The 18299-nt window shown below is 42.7% G+C and overlaps 1 protein-coding gene across 7 annotated transcripts in view; it reads right to left on the bottom strand.

The window, feature by feature from the left end:
- TMEM229B (transmembrane protein 229B) overlaps positions 1–18299 on the bottom strand; it is a 42337-nt gene that overhangs the window by 2958 nt on the left and 21080 nt on the right. For 3 of the 7 annotated variants that reach the window (XM_053385278.1, XM_053385268.1, XM_053385271.1), the window contains one exon: positions 8209–8257. The exons of 2 other annotated variants lie outside the window; for them this stretch is intronic. In XM_053385278.1, coding sequence (XP_053241253.1) covers positions 8209–8238 — 30 coding nt within the window. In that variant the 5' untranslated portion in view covers positions 8239–8257. Of the gene's footprint in view, positions 1–2160; positions 2742–8208; positions 8258–14202; positions 14683–18299 lie in introns of those variants that run through there. 2 more of the 7 variants (XM_053385273.1, XM_053385285.1) reach the window with 2 other exon arrangements.

Genomic DNA, 18299 nt, shown 5'->3' on the forward strand with positions numbered 1-18299 from the left:
CTGGAAGGGCGTTCCACAGGGCGGGCGCCACTACCGAGAAGGCCCTCTGCCTGGTTCCCTGTAGCTTTGCTTCTCGCAATGAGGGAACCGCCAGAAGGCCCTCGGCACTGGACCTCAGTGTCCGGGCAGAATGATGGGGGTGGAGACGCTCCTTCAGGTATACTGGAAAGTGGCATAAATCTTCAAAGTGACCTGCTCAAAACCAGAATAGGAAGTAGGAGTATCTTTTTTTTCTTGTCTGACTAGTGAAGTTTTGAAGAGTAGTTAAAACACTGCACTGTCTTGCTTTTGCCTAATTTCTTGCAGTATGCTCAGAACCAGATTACAGTGTAATATAGTGTTGACTCATGCGTGGCCAGGAAAGTGTCTTCTCGCAGTTCGATACAGAAGCAAACCTTGGATCTGCACATTCTCCCTCAGCCGTGCTGTGCATATAACTTTAATGAGGACTGAGGGTTTTGCGCATGCACAAGCAGGCCTCACTTTTGTTTCGTCTTTAGTACTAGACACCAGGCAGTGGGACCTACTTTCACATAGATGCCTATGTGCAAACGTCCCAGTTCTCATTTAAGTTAGGCTGTGGTATTCCTGTTGCCTACACACTTCAGCTGTACCTGGGAATCAAGACAACTAGAAAGCCTGAAAAGGGGGTGCATATGAAGCTTGTTTAAAATGTGACACACGTTCTACCTCTTCGTAGAAGCAGGTAAGACCAAGCTAAGGCAAGCCTAAGAGATAATGCCACACTAATTTTAGCTAAATGATGCAAGGTGCTCTACGTCCAAACAGGAAGCTTACAAGAAAGAGTAAGTTGGAGAAGTGACTAAGGTGCAAAACTAATGGAAACATGAGGAAAGAAAAAGAACAGTATGAGGTACGATTGGTAAGTGACACAAAGGCATTTTAAGATGTTCATTTAATAAAAAAGGGAGTGTGACCAAAAAAAAAACAGTTCAGATATAATGTCAAAACCTTGATTTGGTGTTTAATAATAATAATAATAATAATAATAATAATAATAATAATAATAATTTGTACCCCGCCCATCTGGCTGGGTTTCCCCAGTCACTCTGGGCGGCTTCCAACAAAGATTAAAAATACATCAAGATGTTACACATTAAAAAACTTCCCTGAACAAGGCTGCCTTCAGATGTCTTCTAAATGTCAGGTAGTTGTTTATCTCTTTGACATCTGATGGGAGGGTGTTTCACCGGGCGGGTGCCACTACCGAAAAGGCCCTCTGCCTGGTTCCCTGTAGCTTTGCTTCTCGCAGTGAGGGAACCGCCAGGCGGCCCTCTGACAGATGACAGTTTTTCTGTATCCGAAAGTGCTCTGGTATCTGGATATTAACAACAACCTAGGAACTTCAGAACTAGCTGCCCATGCAGTGCTACTTCCCCAAGTGCTTCTGGCCATGCTACATTCTCAATGCACATCTCTTGTGTTCTCCAAAAGTCTTCTTGGGATAGCAATGCTTGGTTATAACTTAGAAAATTGCCAGCTACTGCTCCATCCACCTCAACAAGGAGGCATGTCCAGTTTTATAGTCTGTTCTAGCAATTGACTTAATTTGCAGCCCACATTTTTCTCCAAGGAGCTCAAGGTGGCATGCATGGTCCCTGAGTTTTAATCCTCACAACCACCCAATCAAGTAAGTTAGGTTGCAAGATAATGACTGACTTAATGTCACCCAGTAAGCTTCATGCTGATTGAGATTTGAACTTCAGTCCTAGTCGGATACTCTCAAATACTACACCACACTGACTTATCCCACCTTTTGGGAGCCAAGTGCAGGACCTGAAAAGTGAACTGGTGGTGATACCAACTTCCATGGTCTGTAGCATGAGAACATTTGGGTTCTGCCTGATACATCTGGATGCAGAACTATTCCCATGTCCTACAGAAAAGCTTTTTCTTCTGAGAAAGTTACACATTGCTGGAGTAGCTTCTTGGGGAGAGCGAAGAATGGTGGGAACAGGGTGACCTGTGCCCCATGACAAACTGAGTTCACATGCTCACACAAACACAACCTATTCAGAATACTTTTATTTCTCTCACTTGTATCATAACCTTTTTCCTTCCACATTAGAGGAAGAGTCTTTTGTTACAGCTACAAGGCATGTTTAGGTAGAAGGGCAGAGGTCAGGGCCAAATACCTACTTGATATCAAATGGTTCTCCATGTGAGATGAAGCCAGTGCTATGTTGACATTCTGCCTTTTCCTTGGTTTATAATAATATAAAAAAGAAATTCAGACCCCACACCGAGACATTTTCAGGCCAAAATCCAACCCTCCTGAATATGGTACACTATGAACTGCTCCCTAGTCAGATCTTAATTGGACTTTTTGAGGCCTGTGAGTTGTCACTGATGAAGTCACAACTACTCCATTGACCTGGGAATAAGCTAGGTAACAGCATACTTAAACTCAATGAGGTAAGGTTGTCATTGTCGTTTAAAAAAACCTTTATTCCCAGCTATACTAAAGTATATAGGTTCTCATGCTGTTCTTCTCCAGCACAGTAGATCAGGGGTTTGGATTGATCTGTGTAACACAGTTAAAAACTAGCCACTGCTGCTTCATCAATGAGGCTCAGTTTTTCGTATATCATGTGGAGGTATGGATAATACAATACAAGCCAAACTGCTAATTTAAATTGCACACATAGATTTGATGAGGAATCTGGATTTCATACAAACAAGCAACGTATGGAGGAATCATAGAATCATAGAGTTGGAAGGGGTCCCAAGCGTCATCTAGTCTATCCCCTGCAATGCAGGAATCTCAACTACAAACTACGTTTTAAAAAATCCTTTACCTATATAAACTTCTACAGCTTGGGGGAGGGGGTAGACAGAGCTAGCAATGAAACAAAAAAGGGGCACCCCAAGAGGGAAGAAACCTATATGTTTCATACCCACAGCAGCTACAGTGACAGGGCCCCACATATTTTGGCCCTGAGACATTTGTTTCAACTGCAAGACATGGCAATAACAGCTAATCTCAGGCAGCTTTTCTAGTGCTTTAGCAACACCAGTTGCTCAACGCACATGTTGCAGATGCTGTAAATAAAGCACATTAAACAGTCACGAATGCCTAGGAAGGATCCAGAGCAGAGAAGCACTCAGGAAATGTGATGACAAGGAGCTAAGATGCCTTGCATTTGATACTTCTGTCTCCTGAAGAAAACTTGTTAGGTGTGCCAGTTTTGCTCTTAGAAGGAACTGGCTCAACTCCACCCTTAGAAATAAGAATGACTACAGCAGTCTCTCTGGCGCACATCCCATATCTCAAATGGGGGCAACAACACAGACAGTGTCCATGGCTGTTAAATTTCAAAGCAGCTGTCCTTCACATGCAATATTAAATCAGCTTTTCAAAAATAAACATACTTTATTAAAATGCTTTTCTTTGAAGGGCTACAGAGAAAAACCAAAGACTTGCCTTTCCATTGTGCCCTTCTCTCAGTGGGGAATTAGCAAGTATCAAATTTATAATTAGCTTGCGGCACTGCCTACTAAGAGCAGGCAGCACTTATAAGAGGCTTGTTTCTCACTTTCTAGTGGTCAGCGATGGCGTTGGTGGCAAGATGGAAGTCAGTAGCTATTCAAATGCTGAGATCCTATCTCCTTGCTCCGAGGCAACTTCTCTTGCAATTATGGGTTTCCACTCAGCTTGACATTGGTCCTAGGACACCAGCTCTTCAATGTATAAAAATATGGGTTGTGCACTGGTGTTGTGAGTTGAATTTCTGCCTAGGAGAACTATAAACTTAGTTCTATTTATTGAAAGTTGTTTGTCCAAATATATGGACCAGGGCACACAACACAACAATTACCTCTTCAGTTACACTACAGTGAACCTGAGACCATGGGGTCTGTTATAAGGATCAATCTATACTCAGTTACTTATCTGCATTGTAAACCACATAAAGCTATGATACAATTAGGGTATAACCACATCCCATTTAAATCATTGCACACTCCAAGAGATTTTAATGGGTCTTTATTTAGTATAACAATGTGGCATGTCCCGTACATAACACCACAGTGATACAATCCATGCACAGGCTCACAACCTGCATTAGCTGGGGAAGACAGAGATGAAGAAAGATGCCAAAAGGCTTTGTGCTCTTTTCTTGCTCTTTTTTAGATTGTGTAGTTCAAGTAGAGAAGCACAGCAAGTTATCTTCCATTTGTTTATTTTTAGGTATTCCCACTGTGTCTATGCTTGCTTCTTTTCCCTTCTAGAGGAATTCACCTTCCTGGGCTGTATTGTTGCTCAGTCCAGTACAGGCTGTGTCTTGTGTCAGGAGATCCCTGACTAGTTCTCAAATCCATCCTGAGCAAGGAGATGGATAGAATAAAAAGGAACGACAAAAGAAGATTAAATGAATCTAATTATCAAATCAAGTCAAAAGAGCAGGGATGTACAGGCTTCTCAGTCATCAGCAGAAAACATCAATTTATATTAGTCAAAGGGTATTTTGCTCTGCTCCTCCCACGCATCTCAGGCCAATTTCACTTGGGGACCATTGAAAAATAAAAAGGTTGAGAAATAGCATGAAGACATAGAGTAATTTTTAGATGAAATGGATTATCTTGACCCATTCCAGTCTGGGTTCAGGCCCAGTTCTGGGACAAAATCAGTCTTGGCCATCCTGATGGCTGACCTTCTTTAGGAGGCAGAGAAAGACATAGATGGGAAGTGCAAACCTGCTGATTTTCCTAGATCTTTCAGTGGCTTGATGCCATTGACTAGGGGTCAGAGTTTTGCTGTGGCTTCAGCTCAACTTACAGGGTAGATTCCAGAGAATCATACTATATGACTAGATTCCAGAGAATCATACTATATGACTTCCCTTGCCCCCTGGCAGTTGATCTGGAGGGTACCACAGGCACAAAACTATTTAACATCTATATGAAGCTGCTGGGGGCAAGCATTAGGAGATGCAGAGAGAAGTGTCACCAGTATACTTGTTTCTCTGTAACATCTGAATCAGGAGAGGCTGTGCATGTCCAAAAAGATGCCTGGATGCAGTTATGGGTTGATGAGGGCTTATAAATTGTGATTGAATTCCAGCAAGATGAAGATGATGATGATGATTAGATTTCCTATGGATGGGCACTTCCCAAGTTTGGAACCTGCCGTGGATGGGGTTGCACGTCCTCTGAAGCAGTAGGTGCATAGTTTGGAGGTGCTCCTAGATCCACCATTGTCACTAGAGCCCAGGTGACCTTAATGGTTCCAAGCACCCATTATCAACTTCTGTTGGTTCATCAGCTATGACTGTTCCTGGATAGGAATAGCCTTGCCATGGTGGTCTATGCACTGATAAAATCATGTCTATATTACTGTAATACGTTGCATGGGAGGCTACTTTGCACATGGTTCAGTCGCTGGACCTAGTGCAGATGGTGTTGAAAGTTCTGCACTGGCCGATTGTCAGCTACTGAGCTGGGTTTTGTCAACTTTTAGAGATTGAAACAACTCAGGACAAGGGTACCTAGTGGACAACCTCCCCCAGTACAGTATATACAGTATTTTTCGCTCAATAACACGTACTTGACCATAACATGCACATAGTTTTTAGAGGAGGAAAAGAAGAAGAAAAAATTCTGAATGAAACAGTGGATGTATCATTTTTGTGCTTCATGCTGTGGCCACAGACATGTGATTTGACGGTGAGTGTGGGGTAGCCCAATGCAAAAATCCTGAGAATCCATGTGGATCTGTGCTTTGTAACCACATTTTTGCACCATTGTAGCCCCAGGCAACAGTGGGTGCGTGATTTTTTTGGTGCAGGCTGTAGCCATGGACATGCTATGTGATCTGATGGTGAATTTGGGGTGACCCAATGCAAAGATCCTGAGGATCCATGTGGATCCATGCTTTGTAACCACGTTTTTGCACCATTGCAGCCCTGTTTTTGCATCAGATCATTGCTATGTGATCTGATGGTGAATTTGGGGTGACCCAATGCAAAGATCCTGAGGATCCATGTGGATCCGTGCTTTGTAACCACGTTTTAAGTGGGGAGGGAAGGAAAAACATAGAAGGGACAAGGAGCACAAGAGGGGTGTGCGGAGAAGCAGCTGGCTAAGAATGCAGGGGAGGGGTTTAACGGGAGGGAGGAAAGGAAGGCAAAAGTCCCACCCACCCACCCAAGCCAGCCCTCTCTCTCTCCCCCCCCCCCACCTGCATGTTTTCCGGCTGCCTGGAATGCTTCCCTGGACGCAGCAGCAGCAGCACCGGAGCACGGAAAGGAATTAGAAGGAAGGACCGATCCTTTCCTTTCCCCTCTGCTTGCCAGGAGGGGAGGGGAGGGGAGGGGATTTCCCTGCTCTTTGTTCCGCTTGAGCAAACAGCAACCGAAACAGAACAGGGTGGGCAGTAAGGCCCTGAGGCAGAATGCAGGAAAGCAGCACTTCCTCTTTTCAGGTTTCCCTCCTCCCGTGACGGCGCGATATGATTTTTGCCTGATTTTTGCCCCTGCACTCAGGACAGTCGGCTCCAGGGACCACACATTCGCTCAATAACATGCACAGACATTTCCCCTTACTTTTTAGGAGAAAAAATCTGCGTGTTATAGAGGGGAAAATACGGTATGTATAAATACGTAGTGCTACAGAAAGCAATGGCTGAGGAAAGAAAGGTTTGCTAGAGCCAGAGAAAGGCAAATAATCAGTGTAGAGAAATTTATTTCGACAACAGAACACTCTTGCTGATCTGCAATAAATTTGATCTCTCAGAAAGTAGCCAGTGCAGATGTGGCCAAGACACACTTTAAAAAGTAATACTGTAATAATAAAACATAGATCCACCAACATGGTACCTGATCAAAACTGAGTAAGAGTATCTGGCTTGCAATTATATTAGATAATTTTAAAATTATTATTAGATAATGCTAAGAGCTACGATAAAGTTATGAAGCAAGCAGCTACCACTTTGGAGTGAATAGGGGAAACAGACTCAGGTTACCTGTTTATAGTGCATCTATCCTAGTTTGTTTGTTTGTTTGTTTGTTTGTCTGTCTGTCTGTCAGTCTGTTTCGTGACGAAGTTAAATGACATTGTGTCAAACAATTGTTCCACACTTTCAAGTGCTTTCTTCTGTCAGGTTCCTTACAACAAACAGTTTTCTGGTTTTGGAAGCAGGTTTGTTGCACAAGAGTGCCAAATACAGTTTAAGTGCACAACCTGAATTTGCCCATTTGTGATCAAACTCGACTGACAAAATAATTAACAATCTGGAAGTGCCTACTCTGGATATGTAATTATCAGAATATTCCCAAGAATGCTACAAAGAGGCTGGACAAATCTTCCAAAGTTAACTTCTTCAATGCAATTTAGTGTGTAGAGACTTATCAAAAAACAGGAGTCAGAACCTTCCCCACTAGAGAGCCCATCTTCCTCATGAGCTTGGAAACCAACAACAACCAATCTAATCCATGAATCAAATAGTTATTTGGTTGGATGTCTTGCCTTTCCTGCATGCTTTTAATAATAAAATAATTTTAATATTAAGAACAGCTTGTTCCTCAATTCAAACCAACATTAGATCCTTGCTTTTAAAAAAAGCATTCCCATGTTTTCAATTTTAATATGATTATTAATAGTGGTGATGATGATGGTGATGTTTAAGCACATCTTGTTCCTGTATTCAATCAAACATTAGTTCCTTATGGGGGGGGAACCCAGCAATTAAAAGTTGAAGAACTGCTCTAAAGAAAGTGGCATTTTGACAGGGGTCAAATGAATGAGCTCTGGTTCAGCCAGCTTCAACAGGAAACAGGAAAAATGTACTTCCTCAATCCTTACGAGATATTGTACATCTAATTGGTCTGTACATTCCCACAATGTGTCTGTGACTTGCTATATACATCTAGACACCCCCATGGCTAATACCTCCTTATAAGGTTATTTTGGTGGACTCTAGGTTCAGGAAGAGGGGAAGTCGCACATACTAATGGTGACCCAAGGAAATAGCTGGCCAAAGAGGAGATCCAACTGCACTGAAAGCAACTGAGCTGTGCTTGCGTCTAAGCAATATGTGCAGTTTACCAATGAATTCAGGATTTGGAGAAAATATTGTGTGAAAACAAGTTATAAAAATGTATTTCATTGCTTTATTATTACTTCCTATAACTGAAAAGTTGTTCTGTGCTTTACAAAAAAGATCTGTTTCATTGGCAATTCACAGCTCACCTGCCTAGATTCCTCCACATTCACAGGCATGTCTGGGCTCGTACGATTCCTACAAGATAAAATTAAAAAGTGAACTAAGATTCTAGAAAAGGTCAATGTTTCCTAAGGGGCTCACAATGGAACAACCAAGCTGCAAGCGAGCAACACTCAAATCTCTAAGCTGCATGGGCAAAAGCCACCTCCTGGGATGGCTCAGAATACACTAAGAATTGGTCTGACTTACAACTACTGCCAGTGCAAAAAGTACACCTCTTACAGCTGGTGGGTTATTGAGCTAAAAAGTCCACTTAATGCTGTGCGTTCACTGCAAGCATTTTGACTGGGATTACGCTAGCAGAGGCACTGTGACAGGATGGAGCTAGTGTCTTTTCATGTAAGACTAATGGTCACCAATTTAACAATTCTGCCACTCTTGATGGCTATTGTTGGGCACCAATAGGAATTGTGGACTTTCAAAGCTACAGACAATCATTACAATGAAGTTGGGCTAGGTAGCTGAGTATTCACATTTGGGGATGATAGAACTGCTCAATAGGTACACCTAGAGCTATCTGGGGGAATAGGGTTGTCCCTAGTGACCCAAGTAAAAGCCCAAGTACTAGTGGGATTGTTGTTGTAAGTGGGTGACTCCAAATGAGGCAAAAGCCCTCTCACAACTGTGTAAGAAGCAGTGTCAGAAGTTGCCATTAAGATGAAAACATAACAGCCAGTTTTTAAAAACTGGTTTCAATGGGTTTTTTCAAGTGCTTAACTCAGTCTTGAAAACTGGGCTGAAATGCTGACGGTGCCAGGGATTAGTCAATTGAACAGTTCTCTGAGAGATCATAAATAGAGGGAAGAAAAAGTCCTAGAATCAGGAGCATTTAGACACTCAAACGATCAAGGCGGGGGACAGACGGACGACCCAGCAGCAAGGAAGGAGACTGTTGAATACCAGCAACTATAACTGGTTTTAAAACCACCTGCAAATTTAAACAATGTTTTAAAATGGGGATGTTCCTGTTTCTGGAAAATTAAATGCTTAACTTTATTCATTTTTAAAAATCAGTTCTATTTGTCTGCCCTTGAAAATCAGTCCTTCACCAACTAACCAGCATACAGGTACCAATAACTGCGCACAGCACAAACACCACATGGCAGGACTGGGTTCCAAAGCATTTCTTCAAAGAACATTTTGTATGTTTCCATTGAGCAGCCTGGATTTACTTTTTGACAACAGCTGGCATGTGAGGCAACCCCCCTGCAATGTTTCAGACCACGTATTATCATAAGGAGGACGTGTCTTTGGATGACTCGTATGTCACCCTCCTGTGGGGTCCTTAGCACGTCCATTTACAGCAACTCAGCCTGAGGATGTGGCTCTCCCGTCATCTGCAGACTCCGGGAATGACTCCCCGCCGTTTCCCCTGCTCCACAGTCAGACAGGTGCTTGGGACTGTAGAATCAGCTATGAGCCCTTTAAAGATTGCAGACAGCTTTCCAAGGGAGGGCACAGCCTCTGAAAGGGAAAGCCCTACCAGCCTTTCTAAGCCTTTGGATGACTCTGGTCCTTGGCTGAGACAAACACCTTCCATAGCTCAGATAGCAGGGCTGCCCAGGAGTCTGATTGAAAGATGCCTTGGGAATGTATACCACTTCCCTTGTGAGCCCCTAAGCGCCAGCAGAACAGGATACACATGACCATGCCTCAGGGGCATCAGTGTCCCTAGTAATTATGAGGTATAAAAAATAACCTCAGCAAATCCTCTACACTGCTTTCTGGAATCTGACCTTCAATTTGATCCAAGCGGAAGCTTTCGAACCTTGCTGCAAATCTTCTCCCTGCCTCAAAATATGAGGCGACACTTTTGCTTGTGCTCCTTAAACTTCCACAATGCTCCCAGTGAAATGTAAAACGCAATGGATGGGATTAATTTAATTGTGCCATATTCCTAATCAAACAACTATATCTGATGGGAATAATGGACAATTTCCATATTCCCCTATATGTCTGTATGGTATGAACAAGCAAAGGCCTCTAGTATCGACACCTCTGAACCAAGCTTGCTGGGGAGTTGGGTTTTAGTTTTTTTGCTCGGTTTTTTGTTGGGGGGGGGAGCACATTCTGATACACACTGTCCTGATCCATCCACTCTGGGAATAAGGTACCAAATTTGCCTCTCAAAATTTACAATAGAGTTATTGCTTTTTAAATAATGTTCTAAATTGTTTAGGATAAGGTGTAAACAAAAATGCATGTATATCCAAAGTTAATGTGATCTTCTTATGCAGTTTTTTTTGAAAACAACAACTGCAGATTGATGCAGAAACAAGATGGAATGGACTTGTGACATTGACATGTGCTGGAGATAACCTGATCCATCCATCCCTACGTGAGGATATACCTCTTTTGTCTAAAACACTTAAAAGCACAAGTCATCCTTCTTTAACATATGAAAACAGGCTTCCATAGACTGTCACTGAGGGTGAATATTCACTGCTTGGACCTGCTTCTTAAAATGAGCTACTGCTTTCAAAGAAGGGCGAGCCAGGTCCCTGAAGTCGTTTCCTTGGCAGTAAGCCATTCTCTTGCCACTTTCCAGCAATTATCTTACAACAGGGAGTATTGTGTTCCTTACACCTGTGGTTTACAGGCTGCTTAATTAGCAATGGGAACATATTGTATGGTCAGTGATGACTTTCACACATAGAGCCGCGTCTTTAAGGTATTTAGAGAACCATAAGCAAATTGCAGGCCATAGGCTGTTTGTTGCTTTTTTGAACCAATAGGCCATATTTGGTCCAATAAACAAAGGAAGAAGTAGTTCACAGGTGTCCTATCACAACATTTGCACATTTATATCGGAAGCAGATGCTTTGCCCATCTGTGTGAGCTACACAGCAGAGCTTTCGGTAGCCTTCCCGCCCCACAGAACGTGACTCTCAGAACAATTTAATTATTGAGAGCTTCTACAAACCATTGAAGCAGAAACCATCTTCATGAGATTATCCTAGAACTGAAAGCAGGATCATATTCCTAAGAAGCTCCAATGAATTTAAATGGGGAGTGATATGAGGTCAGAGGTCAGAGTTCAAGCTCCTATTCACATATTGAATGGGTCTGCTAACGCTAGCCCATGCAAGGGCTTCCACTCCTTCCCCCAAACACCCAGATTTGTGGCTCTGGAGGGGTCAGGAGAACCCCCAGAACCACTGCCACCTACCCAGATACTATCTTGATGCTAAGTACACTACAAGCTGCATTTGGGGTGTTCTTCTGTCTTACAGAATCATACCACGTCCACCAGCCGGTTCAGAGTTAGCAACAAGCCACATTTCCACTCAGTTAAAGCCTTAACTCAAAATTTGCTGTGCTGCTTTTCCATCCTGAATTTTCATGAAGGCTCAACAGCTATTCCTCATCCCACCACCCCCCTTAGTCACAGTCAATGACTAAGCAGCTGGGACCATGATGAATAGGGTGGCTGTGATTGTTCTTTTGTTCATTTACCACTGATACACAAGTGCCTGTAGATATGGCAGAAGCAGAGAGAGCAGATGGGCCAATGATGAGTAGAACATCTGCTCCCCTACTTCAGAGGCCTGAGCCACCTCTAACAGTTGGCTTTCTGTGAGCAGTGTCTTCTGTGCCATCTGCTATGCCACCCAACTCCAAACTGAAACATATACATGCAGATGCAGAATCTCAGCAACTCATAACCCACACTGCTTGCATGCTGACATAAATTGTACTCTGATGGCTTAATCTAGCCTTTGCCAATCTGGGCTCCTCCAGATGTTTTGGACTATAACTCCTATTAGCCCCAACCAGGTCAGGTATGGTTAGCTTGACCTGTGCCAGGACTGGATTCTGGTAGCAGGATAAAGCCCTGGAGCATGTGAAGTAATAAAACATGCCGGTGAGTGGACAAACGCCCAGCTGCATCTGCAGGTGCCATCAATTCTGCATAAACCAGTTATCACAATTAGCATTCATACTTAATGTTTCAGCAGGAGAAGACAACTTGAGGCCCACCTACGTTTTGGGATTCAGCACTCAAGTGCCCTGTCTTTTGGGTGGGGGTGTAATGAAATTATGGACTTTGCTACTACTTCATAGCAAGAAGTCCCCATCTGCACTTTCTGCTCAAGGCAGGCGCAGTCATATACACGGCCGGTAAAGGCTGAAGTAACGGGATTCACTGCCCTGCCTGCACTGCACTTGATGACAGATCTTTGGACCAGCTGTCCCAACGGGCCATCAATAATTTCATCAAGGTCCTCAGTCAACCCTGGTTTTAGATTTCCATCTCAGTGCATTTCCAAAGAGAGCAGAAATGTTGGCATGTCTTTAAGGAAAAGCAAGTCTTAAAAGAAGTGGGCAGGTTTTGGCTTGCTCCAGAATTAAAGGGGCAGCTGCTATGGCGACCCATCCAAAACTGAAAATCTCCCACTGATTGTCACTAATCAATCTAGCTTCAATATGTGCCATTTATGAGTCAACACGACACTTTTCAGCCATTGAACACAAGTCAATGGAACTGCTCTTTTCTCTTTTTTTATTCCTATCGCATGTAACATTTTGCAGCTTAATCTTAACTGGCAATTTTCTTGCTGACGCACGAGTCATAAAGGAGTCCAGGCCACTGAATTTCCCATTACCATATCGATTTTGATGGCCAATTGTAGGGGCAATTGATTTGTGCCTTTGAGCTATGTCAATAAAAAAGCTCACAATGCACTTTTCACTCTAGTGTTGCGGCTGGACAGACCACAAGACTGGACTTTGGAGTGAATGGGGGATTTTACCACCCCCATACAAATAGCAGGGGTGATCCAGGACAGGACCCCATGGGGAAACAAAGGTACAAAGTCTACTTATCACCCATACCAATATTTCACTCAGATTGGTAGGTCCACACCTGCAATTTACTTTTTAAAAGCCATGCATGCAATTGCTAACTGCGGGAGTGGTATCTCATCTCATTTGGCCCTAAGATTGAGATACTGTATAAATTAAGACACATTAAGATTTTTAAGGGCAACTGATTTCAAAAATTAGCATACGACACAAGAGCTCAGGGGTAAACATTTTCATGCTGATGCCAAGGAGCAATCACTGTTTAGTTATCACTATGGAAGAGGCTATAACATGTAGTCTAGTCTGCATGTTAATTCCTTTTCTTGAGAGCAGAAACACCTTGTTATGATAAAATATATATCTCTCTTCTAGGTAGCAATTTCCCTCTTCTTAAATTTTGGCATAGTGAACCTCCCTATGTAAACTAGGGAGGAAAACATTGGACTGATAAACAAAAACCCTCATATAAAATATGAAAATAGACACAATTATTGTTCCAGATAAACTGCCTTTTACTATCATTAGTCACATACACTGTTGGTACATGTAGCTCAATTCTATATATTGGGGTGAGGAACCTGTGGCCCTCCAGATGTTGTAGGATTTCAGGCGTCATGGTCTATTTCCAGGAATGCTGTTCAATTTTGTTATGTACTTTTTAATGTGCTTTATTTGTCTAATAACTACTTTTGTAATTATGCAACTCTCTTCACGTTGTATGCTACCTTGAGCATGGTTTTGACTACAGAAAGGCAGCACACAAATAAAATGATGGTAAATTACAATCCAATACATGGAAGGCAACAGGTTCCTAACTCCTTCGGTATGCTGAATTTTATATTTCTGGAGATGTGCTCACTCCAGTTATTGCTTTGAAATATGAGGGAGCACGGAGGCTTTTGCCACCACCGCTGATTCTGTCATTTTGCTGAATAGAAACAGAGCACAATGATCATTAGAATTAACAAAATAATCAGCACCAAGTTCCCTTTACCACAAGTCCAATCCTTGGAATTTGAGTTGCTTTATCACAGGGGGACACAAAGCAGGCAAAAGTGAACATGAATAATCCAGTTGTCCTGATGCCAGGTGATCTTTGCTTGGGGCAAAGTTTCAAATGTAAACCATATGGAGAGCAAAGAGAATTATATTACCTTGCAACGGCTCATTTCCTGGAGCGGCTCTCTGTCTTACAGTACAGTATGATTGAAATAAAATCCTATTCACAGTCTGCTCACCCTTGGAGAGGAGACAAAGTGAGCTCTCTCCTGCCGAGGGATCACTACACTCAGCAGCTTACAGAAACCCGGTACTTCAGTCTCAAAAGGAAGTTGTGTGAAGCCCACTTCCTGTTTGCAAAGCCCTCTGGCAGCTGTAGTCATGATCTTTTGGAAGTCACTGTACAGACTGCTGAATCACCAAAAAGAGAGGAAAGATATGAAACACCTGCTACATAAACTCCATTAGAGGGAGGTAGAGGGTGATGTCATGGGCCAGGAGTCAGCTTCACCTGCTGAGCAGCAGCCTGAAGGAGCAGATGGTGAAGTGACTCCACCTGCTGCTGATCAGCCTTCTTGCTCCTGATGAGAACCAGCCGACTCCAGCTTTCTTAAGCAGGCTTTCCAGCCTCAGTCAGTTGCTGGAAACAGCATTTGTCATTCCTGACTAGATCTTGCTTCTTGTGACCGTGGACTCTTGGCTTTCTTGACCCCCGAATCGTCTGACTATGTGCACTGAGGTACTCCTGACCTTAGGACTGGACTGAACCTTGCATACAGACTCTGCCTCCAGGCAAGTACCCCCCTGACACTCGGCTGGTTGGTTGGCTTCTCCCTCCACTGAGCTCTGCTGTGGCTGGCAGCACAGGACTATGACAGGTGATGATATGTCCACAACTTCACAAGGACATTCAAAATGGACGTTGGCCTATGAAGTTGCAGGAAGAAGAAAAATGTTGTCTTGTTGGAAGCAGCAACCTGCCATAATGACAGAAAAATACACACAATGCCCAGAGGTGCCCCTGGACCAATGTCAGTGCACTGATACATCCCCATCACTATATCAGTGTTTTTAAAAAAAGGTGTGGCAATTTTTTTAGCGTTTCTTTGGTCCAAAGACTGCATTCAGCCTTGTCCACCCCCCCCCCGGTAAATCAGCAAATAGTCCTCCTCATCACAAACAAGTACATTGTACCCAAAGTTAGTCAAGTTATTTTGGAGGACGACACCGAAAAATCTCACAAGTGACTCCTCAATCCATTATGTGCCTACTTAACATGAATTTAAGCTTCAATTATTGCTGGTTGTGATTTTTGCATCTCATTGTCACATAATCCTACCTTACCTGCCAACTAATATTTCACTTCATGTATTTGTCAAAGGCGGCTTGAGTCTACAAAGGTTGTTAGTCTTTGTGGTGGCATAAGAATCTTGGTTGTTTTTAAATAACTAACAATTTGCTGCCCTCTCATGATATCCAGATTCAGTTATCCAAGCAGCTGGCTCACTCTGTCTAATGGCAGGGCTGGCTCCCTCTTATTGCCTGTGCTGCTACCTTCTCTATAAAGTTTTATAAACAAAGCAAGGAGAGCTCCCCTCTCGCATGTCTGCTTCCTTTTCTCGAAAGGAGGATATTGCTGCAGCATAGTTATTAACTATATAATTAGTTTCATAGAAATTATTTGATATCTTTTTTTACAAACAGAACTCATTATGGCCATTTTATCAGTTATAAATATGAACAAATAAATACACAGGAAGACTGTCTACACCGGAGGGCAATGGCACAACAAATATCCAGGAGCAGAGCTAGTGTTGGCTGCACAAAAGACACAGGTGAAAAAAGGCCTTCAGTTTGAAAATGCCAATTCTAGATGATATAAATTTCCCATTATAAGTGTGTAGGCAAATACCTACAGAGGTCTGGCACAGAAGGTACATAAAATAGATTTCCTCCTGGATAAAAGTTGAACAACAATTTCACAATGAAGGATTAAGCAACTCAACACAAATTATACAAGTGCCGTTTTATTATTTATCCAGTAAAACCAAAATTGCTCCTTCAGATACAAATGCTATTCAACATCAGAACAAGCAACAGCTTATTCTAAACAGTACTGCCAGCAGTAGGTCACCTGCTATACCATAATGACAGATCAGAGCAATTGTGTAGAGAGGAAATCATGGAGAGAGAATAATGACATATTATCCAAGAGTGTATAAACTCTGTCCTGGAAGATTCATTCTGCTAAGACAACTCAAATTCTGCACCAAGAGAAGCTGAACATTGTAGCCTCTAGACCAGGGGTGGGGAGCCTCAGCCTCTGGGCTAAACCCGGTCTTGTTTGGCCTGCTAGGCCATTTTGGGGGAACCATGTCCTCCTGGTCCACACCTGATGACATTCTTGATATCAGGCACGGGGCAGGTAAGGATGGTGCTTTAAGGGAACAATCAAGTGGGCTCCCAATTCTTCCATCGCTGGAGCAACATGCACTCCCAGCCACCCATCAGCTCACGGGCAAAGGGAGCATGCCATGCTCAAGGAAGGAAAAATAGTTTCCATTGTGCATACATTATGCAGACATTATGCATGAAGTATACATTTTGCATACATATTATGCAAATTTAGCCTATTTTCATATATACACTCCTTTTTCCTACTTTATTTCCCTTCTGCAAGTAGTCATTTGGAACAGGAAGCTGCTAAGGAGAGCACTGAAGTCTTCCCCATCCTCAGAGAAATCCCTTGCTATTGCCCTTGACAGCCGTACGGTCTAAGCTTGCTCTTGAAGTAGAGCGACTTGCAGTGCAATTCTACATTTCTGCTCAGAAGCCATTTCTACTGAGTTCAATGCGCCTAAGTGTGTAGGGCTGCAGCCTCATGATGCTGGATGCATATGCTGCATTTTCGTAAGCCCTGAGTGGGAGCACATGCAACAAATGCCCATCATCCGTCCACCCTCTGCTTGGTTGTGAAATGCAAGGAACCTCCAGGTTCTAAGGGGAAGCACTAGATGCCACAGGGGAAGCCAAAGATTCACATTCCAGTCACTGTTGTGGATTAAAGCAGCTTTCCCCAGCTAGGCAGGCTCCAGCTGCTTTGGGATACAGTCGCCAAACAGCCCCAGGAAGCACAGCGGAGCTGGCAGGAATTGATAGGAGTTGGAGGACGCCAAGCTGGGGAAGGCTGCATTAAACAAACGCTCTGGTTATTGACATGATTGGTTTGCATCTGGTTCTGTTTGTAATGAGACGGTTCACAGCTAGGCTCTATGTTTCTGCATGATGTGTGAGGCTTAAGCCAGTCTGGATGCTTGCAGTTGTGCCACAATGTGTTGGTTTAATGAACTGTGACCCAGTCCAAATGCTAGGGCACCAAGAAAGTGGATTCGTAGATCAATGTGTGTGTGTAACTTATTTAAACAAAAAAGATTTATTGGCCTTCTTTGCCTTCCTTGAAAAGATATCTCATAAACTAAAAGTATTTAAAGGGCAGAACTCAAATGGCATTTTTTTTGAAGACTTCTATAGTGGAAAGACGGGATACAAACGAATAAAATATATGCAGCATTTATACCATGCTTTCAGTGTTGCGTATACTTTATTACAATATAACATAAGGTAGGGCAGTACTGTCAAATAATCCTGGGAAATGTAGTGCACCCTTCTCAGAATTACAGTTCCATAACCCTTAACTAACTAGAGTTCCCAGGATTCTTGGGAGGAACCTGTGTGCTTTAAATGTATGGTATGGATGTAATTGGCTACTCCATATCTTTGTTCTCCTCAGCAATTACTAGCCCCCTTTTTTGGAACATTCTAGAGATTTAAGCTGACAAAGCAGTGATCTTGCACTAAGGGTCAAAAAATAAATCTATTAATTGCACAATTGCCTCTCCCTTATTTCTAAGTAAACAAAAATGTGGTGCCAAAGGCATAGAGACTTCCTGTCCAGAGGCTTTAGATTATGCTCCAGTGCTGTTTTAAAAGCTCTTAGCTGCTAACCAATGTTTTCATTGTTATAGCAACAAATTAGTATGACTTATACAATGGAGAAATTGATTTAAAACTGTCTTTTTATTGGTGACAACTTGCCTCGGTTGAGATCGATCCACCCTGCTCAAAACTCCAAAAATAAAAACTTGTAAGATTAAAAGCAACTCTAGCAGGAACAGAGCGTTTCTTTTCTAGCAAGAATATAATATTTCCATGTTGCAAGTATAATAATAAACCTGTTCGAGGCTCACACACA

The sequence above is a fragment of the Podarcis raffonei genome, chromosome 1, assembly GCF_027172205.1.
Source record: "Podarcis raffonei isolate rPodRaf1 chromosome 1, rPodRaf1.pri, whole genome shotgun sequence".
Taxonomy (NCBI): Eukaryota; Metazoa; Chordata; class Lepidosauria; order Squamata; family Lacertidae; genus Podarcis; species Podarcis raffonei.